A 12,893-nucleotide genomic window follows, 5' to 3' on the forward strand; every position below is an offset into this window, starting at 1 on the left:
CGCAGGTTCGGATCCAGGGCATGCCGACGCACCGCTTGTCGAGCCATGCTGTGGCGGCGTCCCATATAAAGTGGAGGAAGATGGGCACGGATGTTAGCCCAGGGCCAGTCGTCCGCAGCAAAAAAAAAAGGATTGGCAGATGTTAGCACAGGGCTGATCTTCCTCACACACACACAAAAAAGAATATAATAAATCTAAAAGTTGGTTCTCTAGGGGGCAAGATAACAATAAAATAAGTAAGTAGCCAACCTAATCAGAAAAATAAAATATAAAAACATCTTGAGGAGATGACCACAAATACTGAAAAAAATTAAAGGAATCTTAAGATACTACCTTGTGCAACTTGCAGATAAATTTGAAAACCTGGAGAAAATGATTAATTCTCTATGAAAGTATAACTTACCAAACAGACTCCAGAGGAAATAGGACATTTAAACAAATAGAGGTTAAAAGAGAAGGATGATGTTATAGCATACTTCCATTTTTGTGTGTGCATGAGTGTGTTTTTAAAGGAAGAGTGGGGAAAAACACTTAAGAGAGAGAGAACTATAGCACAGGGGATTGCAGCCACACTTCCAATCCTAAATTGATAAAAGTTAAGATATTCTGAATCTTCCATTGCTTACTGCCATTATCACGCCCCACCACTGGGGTATTTCACTCTCATTTATCTACTATAACTTATTTTGCTACTTGGAACACCATGTCATTAAATTGTTTTAAATTGATTAGTAAACAATATTTATTTTGTGCTTACCATTTTCTAAACATTTTTTAAAACACCAACGATGAATCAGACATTAAGCTAAAATGACCAAGACACAGTCTCTGCCTTCAGGGAACTTAGGCTAAAAAGTAAGATATATACACACATAATACAGTACCGTGGACGAAGTACTGCTGCATATATAGAGAGTAGTGGAAACTACTGCAGTAGTCCCAAAGAGAGGTAATGGGAACTAAAATTAAGGCAGTTATAGTGGGAATTGAGAGATGATGGATTCAGAAAACATTTTAGAGATGGAACTCAACCTCGTCTAGGTGAAACAAGAAACAAGTTTGCTGCCTTAGCATAATTAGGTACCCATAATAAAGAAAAAAGCATAAGAAAAATTTATTTCTCTTAATAAGGAATAAAAAGTTTAATCACTTGGGCCAATAGAGCATATATGATATTGAATAGGGAGAATGAAGCCAGATTATTGAAATTATTACAATTCACGAAGAGGAATTTAGATATATGTCCAGAAATAAAGAGCCATTGAATGTTTTTGAACGTGGCTGACCTCTCAAATTGGCTTTTGAGGAAGGTTTTTTTACGAGTAAGATAGATTGCTTTTTCTTAGCAGAAACAGTATCACATTCATCTTTGTATTTCTCCAACCCTGGTAACATAGTAGTGCTCAAGAAACATGGGATGATGGAAGTAAAGAGATGCTAAGCCTAAAAGAGGAGACTAAATTGAGATATAATATAATGAGAATCAAGACTTAGATAAATAACTACCTTCAAAACAAAACCATCTCTTGAGCAAAGACCTTCACAAATACAGCCCCAAAGAGCTCTGTGAAATTGGCTAAGATTTGATTGGCAATTGGTACCTATTCACAGGCAGCATAAAATTAGAGTAATGTCAGAAGATTAAAAAGATGAGAAGGAATGGAAAGAAGTAGTAATGAACAAGGGCAACTACATAATCAAATTGCAAAGACATTCTTTCCCTCAGTGCATCTACTCTCCAGTACAGAACTTGGAAAAATAGAATCTATGATCCTTTTTATTTTGTTTGCTTTTATTATTTTTCTGTGCTGTTTTTCTTTCTATGCCATGTATTCCGTACAATTAATTGCAGCACATTGTTAGATATTTGCATAGTAAAATTATTTCTCTGGTCATATGTATCCTGCAATTCCAGAATTTGCACCATCCTGGGATTGTAAACCTGGAATGTATGTTTGAAACCCCAGAACGAGTTTTTGTAGTAATGGAAAAGCTGCATGGAGATATGTTGGAAATGATTCTATCCAGTGAGAAAAGTCGACTTCCAGAACGAATTACTAAATTCATGGTCACACAGGTATTTTAACTCTTTTTTGAAACTAGAGAATAATTAAAAACTAGGAGAACAAAATAGCAGTGCTTATACATATTGGGATATTGTGGGAATTGTTAACCTTGAAGAATAGAATAACACTTTTAGTTAAATCTTACTGAACTGTAGTGAACTTTTCAAATTATACCATTCAAAGGGGTGAGACCGGTTTAGCTATGATTTTTCCAGGCTTTGACAAAAACCTGTTTTTTTCAATAACAGATACTTGTTGCTTTGAGGAATCTACATTTTAAGAATATTGTGCACTGTGATTTAAAGCCAGAAAATGTGCTACTCGCATCAGCAGAGCCATTTCCTCAGGTGAGATAGTCTCCAGAACCATTTTAAGTATCTGTCTGACAACATTACGAAGTACCCACATAATGAAAGGCAGTGCTGTAGGTTCAACTATATAACCATCTTAAAAAGAAATAACCTTTTTATCCTGTAACTGCCAGTGAAGATTAATATCTGAATAATTTGAATTCAGATTTTACTAATTATATTACTTTCATTAAGATTTTTTAGACTGGGGCTGGCCCTGTGGCTTAGCGGTTAAGAGCGCGCGGTCCGCTACTGGCGGCCCGGGTTCGGATCCCGGGCGCGCACCGACACACCCCTTGTCCGGCCATGCTGAGGCCGCGTCCCACATACAGCAACTAGAAGGATGTGCAGCTATGACATACAACTATCTACTGGGGCTTTGGGGGAAAAAATAAATAAAATAAAATTATAAAAAAAAAAAAAAAACTTTTTAGACTTGACCAGATCTCAAGGAATAGCTTTTTGCACATAGACTGTTTGCAATTCACCTCTCCTTGTAGGTTGGGAATGAAGTGCGGAGAATGAATCTTGGTTGGTGCTTGGTGCCCAGGACAAATTCCCTATAAAACAAAACAGACTAAGGTGTTTCTCCCTGAAATGGGAGATACTAGATTTTGGCTGAGGCAGGCAGCCAACTCTTCTTTCTCTTTAGAGTACTCGATTTCAAACATTTTCACCAAAGCCTATGTAAGAATTACTCTTCCCATCACCACCAGCGCTCATATATATATATATATATATATATATGACAATATCGTGTGTAATGTGTCCTATGTGTGATGCACTGATTTTGTTTTTTACTCGTTTAAATATCATTTCATTTAAAAGGGTTGATCTTGATCCAAATTTATTTCATAACCTAAAAATGGATCATAACCTAAAGTTTGAAACAGTTGTCCTGAGAGATATATGTTGGTGGTACCTGTGAATGTTTCATGATTGTCACTGATGAATCCTTCAATCAGCTAGAATATCTGTTGCCAGACTATTGCTTATGTACATTTAACACATGCACAATTAGACAGATGGCTGTTTCACTTGGTAAATACAACTCAAATTATCCTTCAAAGAAAAGTACAATTGTGTGCCACATAACGACATTTCTGTCAACGACGGACCTTGGTGGTCCCATAAGATTAGTACCATATAGCCTAGGTGTGTAGTAGGCTATACCATCTAGATTTGTGTAAGAACATTCTATGATGTTCACACGACGATGGAATTGCCTAATAACACATTTCTCAGAACATATCCCAGTCGTTAAGCAACATATGATTGATTGTATTTTTAAAAATTATTCAGCTTTTACTTGTAAAAAAGTAATCATATTCTTTCTTTTATAATCCCTATTTGGTTAAAAGAGAATCTCTATCATTGTGAGATCAAAAAGGGTTCCCTAATAGTTGGTTCCCTAATAGATGTTCTAAATAAACTTCCATATATTATCTCTTTTGATCCTCAAAATAGTATGGGCAAAGGATGCACACCCCTACAGCTAAAGCTAAAACTCCAACTTTCTGACCTCTGTGTTAGTCATCCCCATTGTTCCCGTTGGGAACAAAGGGAAAATAATGTCATTTAGTTGATATACTGTTTTTTGCTCAAGTGCTAGCCACGGCCACACTTCTTTATGCAGCTGTCAAACTGCCAAGTCATCTTTACTTTTTCAAGATGTTAGCTGAAACATGGCATTTAACAAAAAAAAAGAGAGTTCACATTTCTTCATAGCCAATAATTCCATTCTTCAAAGGCTCAAATAGAAAAGTAGTCAAATTCAATAATGACACAGAACAAATGTCATTATAAAAACACGTATGAGGAGCCATATCCCAGAAACAGCAAGCAGCATTTGAATACACCTTCATCTTTGCTTTCCAGTCACTATTTGTACCACTAGTTTGTAGAGGCCAAATATCCTTTTCTTTCAATTTATCTTAATGCTTTTTCTGAAGACACTTTGTGAGTCGGCATTTCCTCTGGAAAGTACTTGTTATTTGCTTGTTCAGCATGACGATGCATCATTAGATACTGCCAAAATCTGAACCTCTACTAGAAGACGGGCAGCAAGATAGTGTTCTGAGCTCTGCCAAGCTCAACACAGTTCCAGAACTCACTTCCCAAAAGGACATGGTAGTGACTATGGCTACCTTCAGATATAAGTTTTTTCAAATCTAAACATCTAACTAGCAATAATTTGTTCCATAGTCATAGAAAACACTGTTACTGTTATTCTTTCAAGCAATCTCTAGCATTATTCTACTGGCCACATTATTTAATACACTTCAATTTTATTTACTTGTCAATTTATAGTATCCTTGGGAAGAGAGTTTCTAGAATTAAGCAAAATAAAGGGTAAGTTTTTAAATGTCGTAACTTACTTTTCATTCAGCAAACATTTATTGGGTACCTTTATGTCCAGGCACTGTGAGGCCACTGAGTCCTCAAAAGTGAAACACATGATTCCTGCTCAAAGATGACAGGAAAGCAATCTCCTTAAAAGCCAAATGATAAAAAATCAGCACCCTCCATTTTATTACAAAACATTGAACTTTAAAGAGTTTGGTATTTGGCATTCTGCAAGCTAGATTTCAAAAGTGGTTTTTTGAAATAAGCAATAGGAAAACTCTTCATACCATGTTAGTAATGGATCACAGGGTTATAAATGTATTTGCCTTTTGGGAAAAGGGTATTTTACAGTTTCCCAATCTATGATCATGTATTTGACAGTCATAATACAGTTGGCAAGTGTGTTGAAATAATTCAGTATAATATTTAGGGACAGGTATGTATATATAGATTGATATATATATATATATAATATAAAATTAACATCATCCTTTGATTTCTAGGTGAAGCTGTGTGACTTTGGTTTTGCACGCATCATTGGTGAAAAGTCATTCAGGAGATCTGTGGTAGGAACCCCAGCATACTTAGCTCCTGAAGTTCTCAGGAGCAAAGGTTACAACCGTTCCCTAGATATGTGGTCAGTGGGAGTTATCGTCTATGTGAGCCTCAGTGGCACGTTTCCTTTTAATGAAGATGAAGATATAAATGACCAAATCCAAAATGCTGCCTTTATGTACCCACCAAATCCATGGAGAGAAATTTCTGGTGAAGGTAAAAAAAAAAAAAAGTTTTAGCTGTGCCCTTTAGTCTCAAAATCTTTGTGATCCCAAATCAGCCTCTCTCTTCTGACTTCTCTTTTTAATATCTCCCATTCATCTTCCAAATTCAACTGGGTACCAGTTTTTGAGCACTCTTCCTTTTTACATTGTCTTTTCTGTATCTTCCTTACAGTTCCCAGGCATAGTGCTAATCCAGGCCCCAATTGCCTCATTTTGAAACTACTAAAATAACTTTTCAACTGTCCTACACATTAGACATTCTTTTCTGGTCTTTCCCAGTCACCACTGCCAAAGCCATCTTCAGGAAACACTACTTTCATCTTATTCTGCTCCCAAATATTTTGGCCTCCCTTCAACCACTTTGCAGCTGTAGGTCTCTGTGCCATGGCCCAAGCTTACCTTCTTGCCTCATCTCCTACTCCCCTACACAAACCTAGTTGTGTACTCGCTTCTGAATTGTTTTCTGCGTTTTGCTGAGGCCTTTCCCCTGCCTGCAGTCCCTCCTCCTTGCTACTGAAATCCTTCCAGTCCCTCAAGGACCCTTTAACTTATGGCTCATCTGTGAAGTCTTCCCCGAACTCCTCCTGTAAACTATGTAAGATCCACTTAGGCTACTGGTTGGGCATATTCTTCCATAAGTACTCTATCTTTTCATAATAACTTTTCTTATCTTCAAAACCAGACTGTAAGCACTTTGACTGAAGACCTGTAGCTCAGGTTCTTTATACCTTGAATGAGCTTTATATTCAATAGACACTCCCCAGTTTGTTTTCAGCTCTCCTATGGACCACTGCTGGGAAGCTTCATACATTTGTTTTTCCTGCCTGGTGATGAAGGCTTTTGCGTGTGCAACCCCTGGTTCTGTACCCATCCAGAATGACTTGATTGACCCTCTTTAGTTTACTGACACTGATAGGAAGAACACACCACTTACAACATTATTTAACAGTCCCATAGAAATTTAATAGAACCATTTCTGGGCAATACCCCCACCTGGATTTAGCCAACACCTGGAAGAGGGGAGTCTTTCTTGTTTTTCCAAAAAACAAATGATAGGGATTAATAGTCCATTAAACTGGGAAAGTTTGAAGAACAACATGTAAAGGCAGTAGCAGGCTCACTTGGTAATGAACAGAGCTAATTAAAGAAGTACATATGAGGGGTTTTGGATATTACCCGAGTCATCTTAGAGTTTCTGGGGCAGTGTGTTCTGTAGACCTTGTATATCTGGATCACTTGGTGAGTTATTAAAAGAAAAACCCTTGGCTATACCCCAGAGATTCGGATTCACCCGCTGGAATGATATGCAGGAATACATTTTAATAAATACCCCCAAAATGATTCTGATGCACACGGTGGACCACCATTTAAGGAACAATGGATAAAGGTTTGAAGTGTTTGGAACACAATTAAAATACTTATGGAAAATCTTTGCTAGTTTTGTGGCATATAGAAGAAAAATACAACTAGTATAAGTCTTTCATTTGGCTCATCCCTGGGTCCAGGCCTTAGTATCACTATTTCAAATATATCATTCCATGGGACTACAGTCAGTATATAATTACATGGTTGCTTCAGTTTTGCAGTTCGTCCATTTCTCCAAATAACTGGATAAAATATGTATACCAAGATCTCACCACAAACATCAAAACACCATGATCTTATTTGTTAAAGCCTGTTGAGTAGGAACTTTTGGTAATAAGTTATCACCTAAGTCTAACCACATCTGTAGAGACAAGGCAATGGCTTTGGCTATTTTTCCAGACCAAGCCAGGGACTAGACAACAACATGGTGTCATTGGAGGGGAAAGAAAACAGAAAAATCAGCTTGTAATCAGTCTGTTTTATTCATCTTGAAATAATAATAGTTTAATACTTAGCACTTATGTACTAAGCAGTGTTCTAAGCCTTTTTCACGTATTAAACGAATTTCAACTCAACAGCCTCATTTTACAGATAAGGAAACAGGTACAATATAGTTTAGTAACCTGACCCCAGATCCTCACGCAGTTAGTGGCAGAACAACTTCCCAGCCCAAACAGGCTGGCTCCAGAGTCTATACTTTTTAACCTGTACTCTACTGCCTCCTTAATAAAACAGGTACACTGTTAAGTAAACATTTGTGGATCACTACATGTTAGCTTAATGGCCATGTCCTTAAGAAGCAAAAATCCTCAACCCTGTATTTCTGTGGATTGAACTGCCTTCCAGGTAGAGTCACAAGTTTGGGGTGCTCCATACACCCAAATTGATGTATCTAATTTTATTTTTTCCCTTAGCAATTGATCTGATAAACAACCTACTTCAAGTGAAGATGAGAAAACGTTACAGCGTGGACAAATCTCTTAGTCATCCCTGGCTACAGGTAAAAAAAAAAGTCTGTCTCTGTTGGGTGATCCTCAATTGAACAGTTCAGTGTGACCTGTCTTATCCCATGAAACCACTCTAAGATCAAACAGATCCTCCACGTCTTAGAATAACGTAAGTGTTCTTCAGTGATTAATCTGTCCTGTGGCTGAATCTTGGGAGGTTTTGTAGTACACCATTTAAATGCAATTCAGCTCCCATGAACCGAAAGCAATGATTTAGCCTTTTATAGGGCCTTATGTGTTCATTTCACCTTTTTGTAAGATGAGCATGACATATTATTTTGTCAAATATATTTTACTTTTAAAATGTCCCTAAAAGGTTTATATTTATTTGCAATTGAGGAGATCAGAAATGCCATTTAAAATGTTTGGCTTAATTCTCCCAAAAGCTATTGCATACATTTGTCAAAAGATACCCCCAAACTGCAGAATAAAGAAGAAAGCTTTAGAACTGTTTTAAAGGGAGTGAGGGGTAGAATTAACTTCAAAACAAGTGCCATCATAGTAGTCGCAGTGATTATTCAAGTATCCTGATAATAGATTCTAAGCACTTTCCCTAGTTTGAGGAGGAAGGTGTAGGCCTCTCATGGTATAGGACAAAATGTTTTAATGATTGCTATTAGCCGCCTCAGAAGCCTGAGGCAATTTTTTTTAATTTCAGAAACTAGTTACTTTCTTAATTAGATTCTGAATTTGAAAAAGTATTTATCTTTAACATTGCTAATTTAAAATATTACAAATGGAACTTACTGAATAACAAGTACTAATGAGTAGGGTTGTCAATTATATGACTAGGATGCTAAGCAAAAAAAAAGGTTGACGGTATTTGCTTTCTTTTATGTTCTTAATTCATTTGTTCTAGGACTATCAGACTTGGCTTGACCTTAGAGAATTTGAAACTCGCATTGGAGAACGTTACATTACACACGAGAGTGATGATGCCCGCTGGGAAATACATGCATACACACACAACCTTGTATACCCAAAACACTTCATTATGGCTCCCAATCCAGATGATATGGAAGAAGATCCTTAATTTTCAATGAGCTAACTTCAGTAAGGAAGGTTTTCATTCTATGGACTGACATTTTGCTGCACAACTGTTGTTCTTTGTAGGTTGTCATCTGCAAGGATGCAAAGACATGAGGAAATATAAGAAATTGGTGACACCAATACTGTAGTTCATAATGAGTAGGTACAAGAGGGGAAACTGAGTAATAACACATAATGGAACCAAGATGAAGCTTTTCATAAATTTTTATAGCATAAGCAATAACTGGTTTTTGTATCTTTTCCTAATACTTCACTTTAGTACAATAGTGGCACTTAATTTATCTTCCCTTTCCTGTTCTTATGTTATTTTTAAAACAGGAGAAAAAGGCAAGCTAGAGTCCAGTTAGTACATAGCTTGACCACATCATACAAGAGTCGTAAGGTTGATTACTCAACAGGTTGCATTTAGAGATAACTGAGAGGTCACCAGTACGCGATTTCCTATGAGGACTTTTAAACATTTGTGTAACTGACCATTGAGGGGTTTTTCCTAGATGTCTAGAGTAGGAGTGCCGCACTGTTTCACCTTTCTTTTTTAAGTCAGTCAAGACTCCAAAACAGCGATGTCTAACTTTTTGGATTTAAAAATCTGAACATGCTCTCTACAACATAATTAAAAATTAAGTTGTCACCTTTTGTGAGTGTGCTGCAACAGCCTCAAAGATAATTTGGGACAACTGATGTTACAAAACCGGGAGTAGGAACTGCTGGTCTAGGTGCTGAGTTATGTCTGTCTTCTCACAGCTCAACTCTGCTGCTGAATACTCACGTTCCCACTGAGACCACTGTGATGCCACAACTGGATTCCAGCACTCAATGAGCAGAGATCTAAACTTCAGCACCCAATTTACCTTTAAACAGGGCTGAATAGTTTGAGGAAGAAAATTAAATATATAGTAAAAGTAGGTCAGTGCAGGGTCAGTTAATGCTAAGGAAAGAATAGCAAACAGTATCCTTTTTTTCTTCCCTTAGTTTATAGAAGGGCTTTACAGATATCCGAAATGTTTTTAAATCTATTATTTTAAGCCATCTGGGGGAATGGGGGTGGGGTGGAGCATGAAACACTTTATAAGGGTAGGGCTATATTATCAGCAGAGCAAATGGGAGAATGAAATAACTTTTTTTTTCCTTAACATTTCAGCTCCAGCAGCCAGCTAAAGAAATTGTTTTCTACTGAAATATAGTATTTGACTTAAGAGGTTAGATTTTTTTCATAGCTTTTAAAAAGTTACTAATAATTTTCCCCCAAAAAAGTTTAAGATCTTGGACCATCCACTTATTAAAAATCCAGTGGCTTTTTGTTTCTTCATTCCTCAGTAATCATTTTAGACCTTTTTTTTTTCCTCTCAAAAAAGAGCAAAAAATTTAGAGTCAGAAAATCTGGGTTTAAGTCTTGGCTCCATTCTTTATTAGCTGTGTTGGCCTGGTGAGCTGTCTGAGCCTCATGTTCCTCAATCTGTAAAATGAAGTTCAGAATTCTTGCTTCTACCTTCCTCATAGTGTTGTTGTGAAGATCAGATATGTATGAACATATTCAATAAACTAAAAAATATAAAAGTGTTAACTATCACTGCCCACTGAATTTGAGGTAGCAAAGGAAAAGAATGTTCTTGTATGTGAAGAGACTAAGACTGAGAGGGCCTTTAGAGATCCTTGAAGCTACTCCCTTATCCAGAACCAAAAATACCCTTGAGAGAGTGGTAGCAAACATGCAGTGTTCCTATGTTCTAAGCTCTTGACATGTTTTAACCTACCCTCACAACAGCCGTGAGGTGAAAGCTTTATGAACCCCATCTCACAGATAAGGAAATTGAGGCACAGGGAGATTAAGTAACTAGCTGCCAAAGGTCACACAGTATGTGGATTTGAACCCAGGCAGTGTGGCTCAAGTCCCTCTAAACCCCTCCCAATCACTCTGCTGTATTGCCTACCCATAAATGTCTCCAGGAGACATTTCCACATCTCTCACTATTTCATTCTCATATAGGAATTCTAAAAATTAATTTTACAAAACCTTTTAGAAATGTATTTTCCCTGTGATAGAGGACAACTTTCCCCAAATTTCTCCAAAGTAAGTCTGTTTATTTCAGTGTGCAAAACGGAGTAATTCTGAATTACTGAGGCACCCTATTATGGTTTTTACTGCATAAGGTGAAAATTAACTGGAATGATGTTTCTTTGCTATACTTATTATAATCAAACTTTACAAGCCATGAAATTAATTGCACTCTTTTTGTTGTTGTTGTTGAACACCTAAAAAGTTTTCTAAAAAAATTTGTAAAGGCACTGTCAGATAATTTGGAGTTGACTAACTACTCCAGATACTGTATAACTTGCATAACCATTTTTTGCCTTGAAGTTGTGTTTGTATAAGAAATAATTGTTAGAAACATTTGATAATGTACAAAGTAGTCCATAATGACACTGTTCAGTACGTTTTTATATTTTTTTTTGTTACATCCCACTTTTGTAAATATCCTCAAAGAAGCTTGATAATAAAATGTATTTCCATATCACCATACTTTTCCATGTGAAAACCTGAGCCTATCTCTAGTAGAGGTATCCAAAGAAAATTTTATTTGGTTGTGTTACTTGCCCAGGCCTTGGAAAAAGAACTATTTTGGAAAAATAGTATTTGTAAATGGAATAATGCTATATTTAAGAACACTGATTCTTTTTTTAACTTCCTAAAATAAAAAACAACTCATTATTATAATTTTATATGAAATTTGAGGTAATTATCTGGAGGTCTCATTTCTTGAATGAAAGTTTGGAATAATAAATTTTTCAGGAACTGCCATCAAATATTCAACTATTTCAACTGCCAGAATTAAATAAGTTAAGTACCTAATATCAAAGTTAATTTCCCAGGTTTTAAGATATAAGGCATTGCCTACTTCCTCCCTCTTAATTATAAAAACTATTAAATAATTGGGAAGGGCCAACTATGGGCATTTTCATCTAAAAATTCTCAAGTCTTTGAAAAAAGAAAATAAATATGGAAATAGAATAAGACTGGCTAGGAATGACCCAAGGCTGCGCAGCATCTGAAAAGAATGCCTCCACATCTTCCTTTACTTTAGAGTGAGCTGCAGAATGGTAGTCCTGTTCTCAGTTAAGCCAAAGAAGCAATAAAAAGAACAGTTTATCACTCTGCCAATGAACTTGCAATAATAGTTAAGCCATAAGTTCAAGACATGACTAGTATTCTTTTCCTTTAATGTCACTTGTAAATTTGTGTTGCTAATATAAGTCTTCAGAAAGTCCACATGTTTTGTATTAATATAAAAGTTCTATGAACCAAAAAATGAGAGATTATAGAACTAAACCTTGACATATATCTCAAAATAAAGAATTAGTTCAATTTACAATTGAGCTACGTAGTCTACGTTTACTCTCATATTTCAAGTATATGTCAGATTTACTGGTTTTACTATGACTTGAAAAACTTGTTTAATCTAATTTTGTTTTTAATTATAAAATTCACAAACGCATATGGTAAGAAATTCAGATACCACAAAGGAGAACAAATAAATAAGCTCATACACCTCAAACCCACTTCCAGATTGGGAAATTTAATGGTGATTATTGGGCATCCTTTCCTTACTTTTTATGTACAAGTAAATATCACAAAACAGAAAACCACCAGTCTGTACTAATATATTAATTTCTATGAAATTACTTATAAGCATTTCTTTAAATGTAGCTTTTCTCCAACAAAAATGGAAACCGTAACTATAAAACATTTTTGCACCCTTTCTTCACTTACTAAATCTTAAGAGATCTTTCTACGACAGAACATACTGCTCTAGGGCCAGCCCCGTGGCTTAGTGGTTAAGTGCGCGCACTCCGCTGCTGGCGGCCCAGGTTCGGATCCCGGGTGCACACTGACGCACCGCTTCTCCGGCCATGCTGAGGCCGCGTCCCACA

The 12,893-nt window shown here is 36.4% G+C and overlaps 1 protein-coding gene across 3 annotated transcripts in view; it reads left to right on the plus strand.

The window, feature by feature from the left end:
* The window catches only part of PRKD3 (protein kinase D3), an 89,737-nt gene extending 77,403 nt beyond the window's left edge, over positions 1–12,334 (plus strand). For 2 of the 3 annotated variants that reach the window (XM_058551415.1, XM_058551413.1), the window contains 5 exons: positions 1,916–2,077; positions 2,315–2,413; positions 5,266–5,533; positions 7,821–7,906; positions 8,773–12,334. In XM_058551415.1, coding sequence (XP_058407398.1) covers positions 1,916–2,077; positions 2,315–2,413; positions 5,266–5,533; positions 7,821–7,906; positions 8,773–8,946 — 789 coding nt within the window. In that variant the 3' untranslated portion in view covers positions 8,947–12,334. The remainder of the gene's footprint in view (positions 1–1,915; positions 2,078–2,314; positions 2,414–5,265; positions 5,534–7,820; positions 7,907–8,772) is intronic. The other variant, XM_058551414.1, reaches the window with a different exon arrangement.
* The last annotated feature ends 559 nt before the right edge of the window (positions 12,335–12,893 follow it).

This window comes from Diceros bicornis, chromosome 12 (genome assembly GCF_020826845.1).
Source record: "Diceros bicornis minor isolate mBicDic1 chromosome 12, mDicBic1.mat.cur, whole genome shotgun sequence".
NCBI classification, from domain to species: domain Eukaryota; kingdom Metazoa; phylum Chordata; class Mammalia; order Perissodactyla; family Rhinocerotidae; genus Diceros; species Diceros bicornis.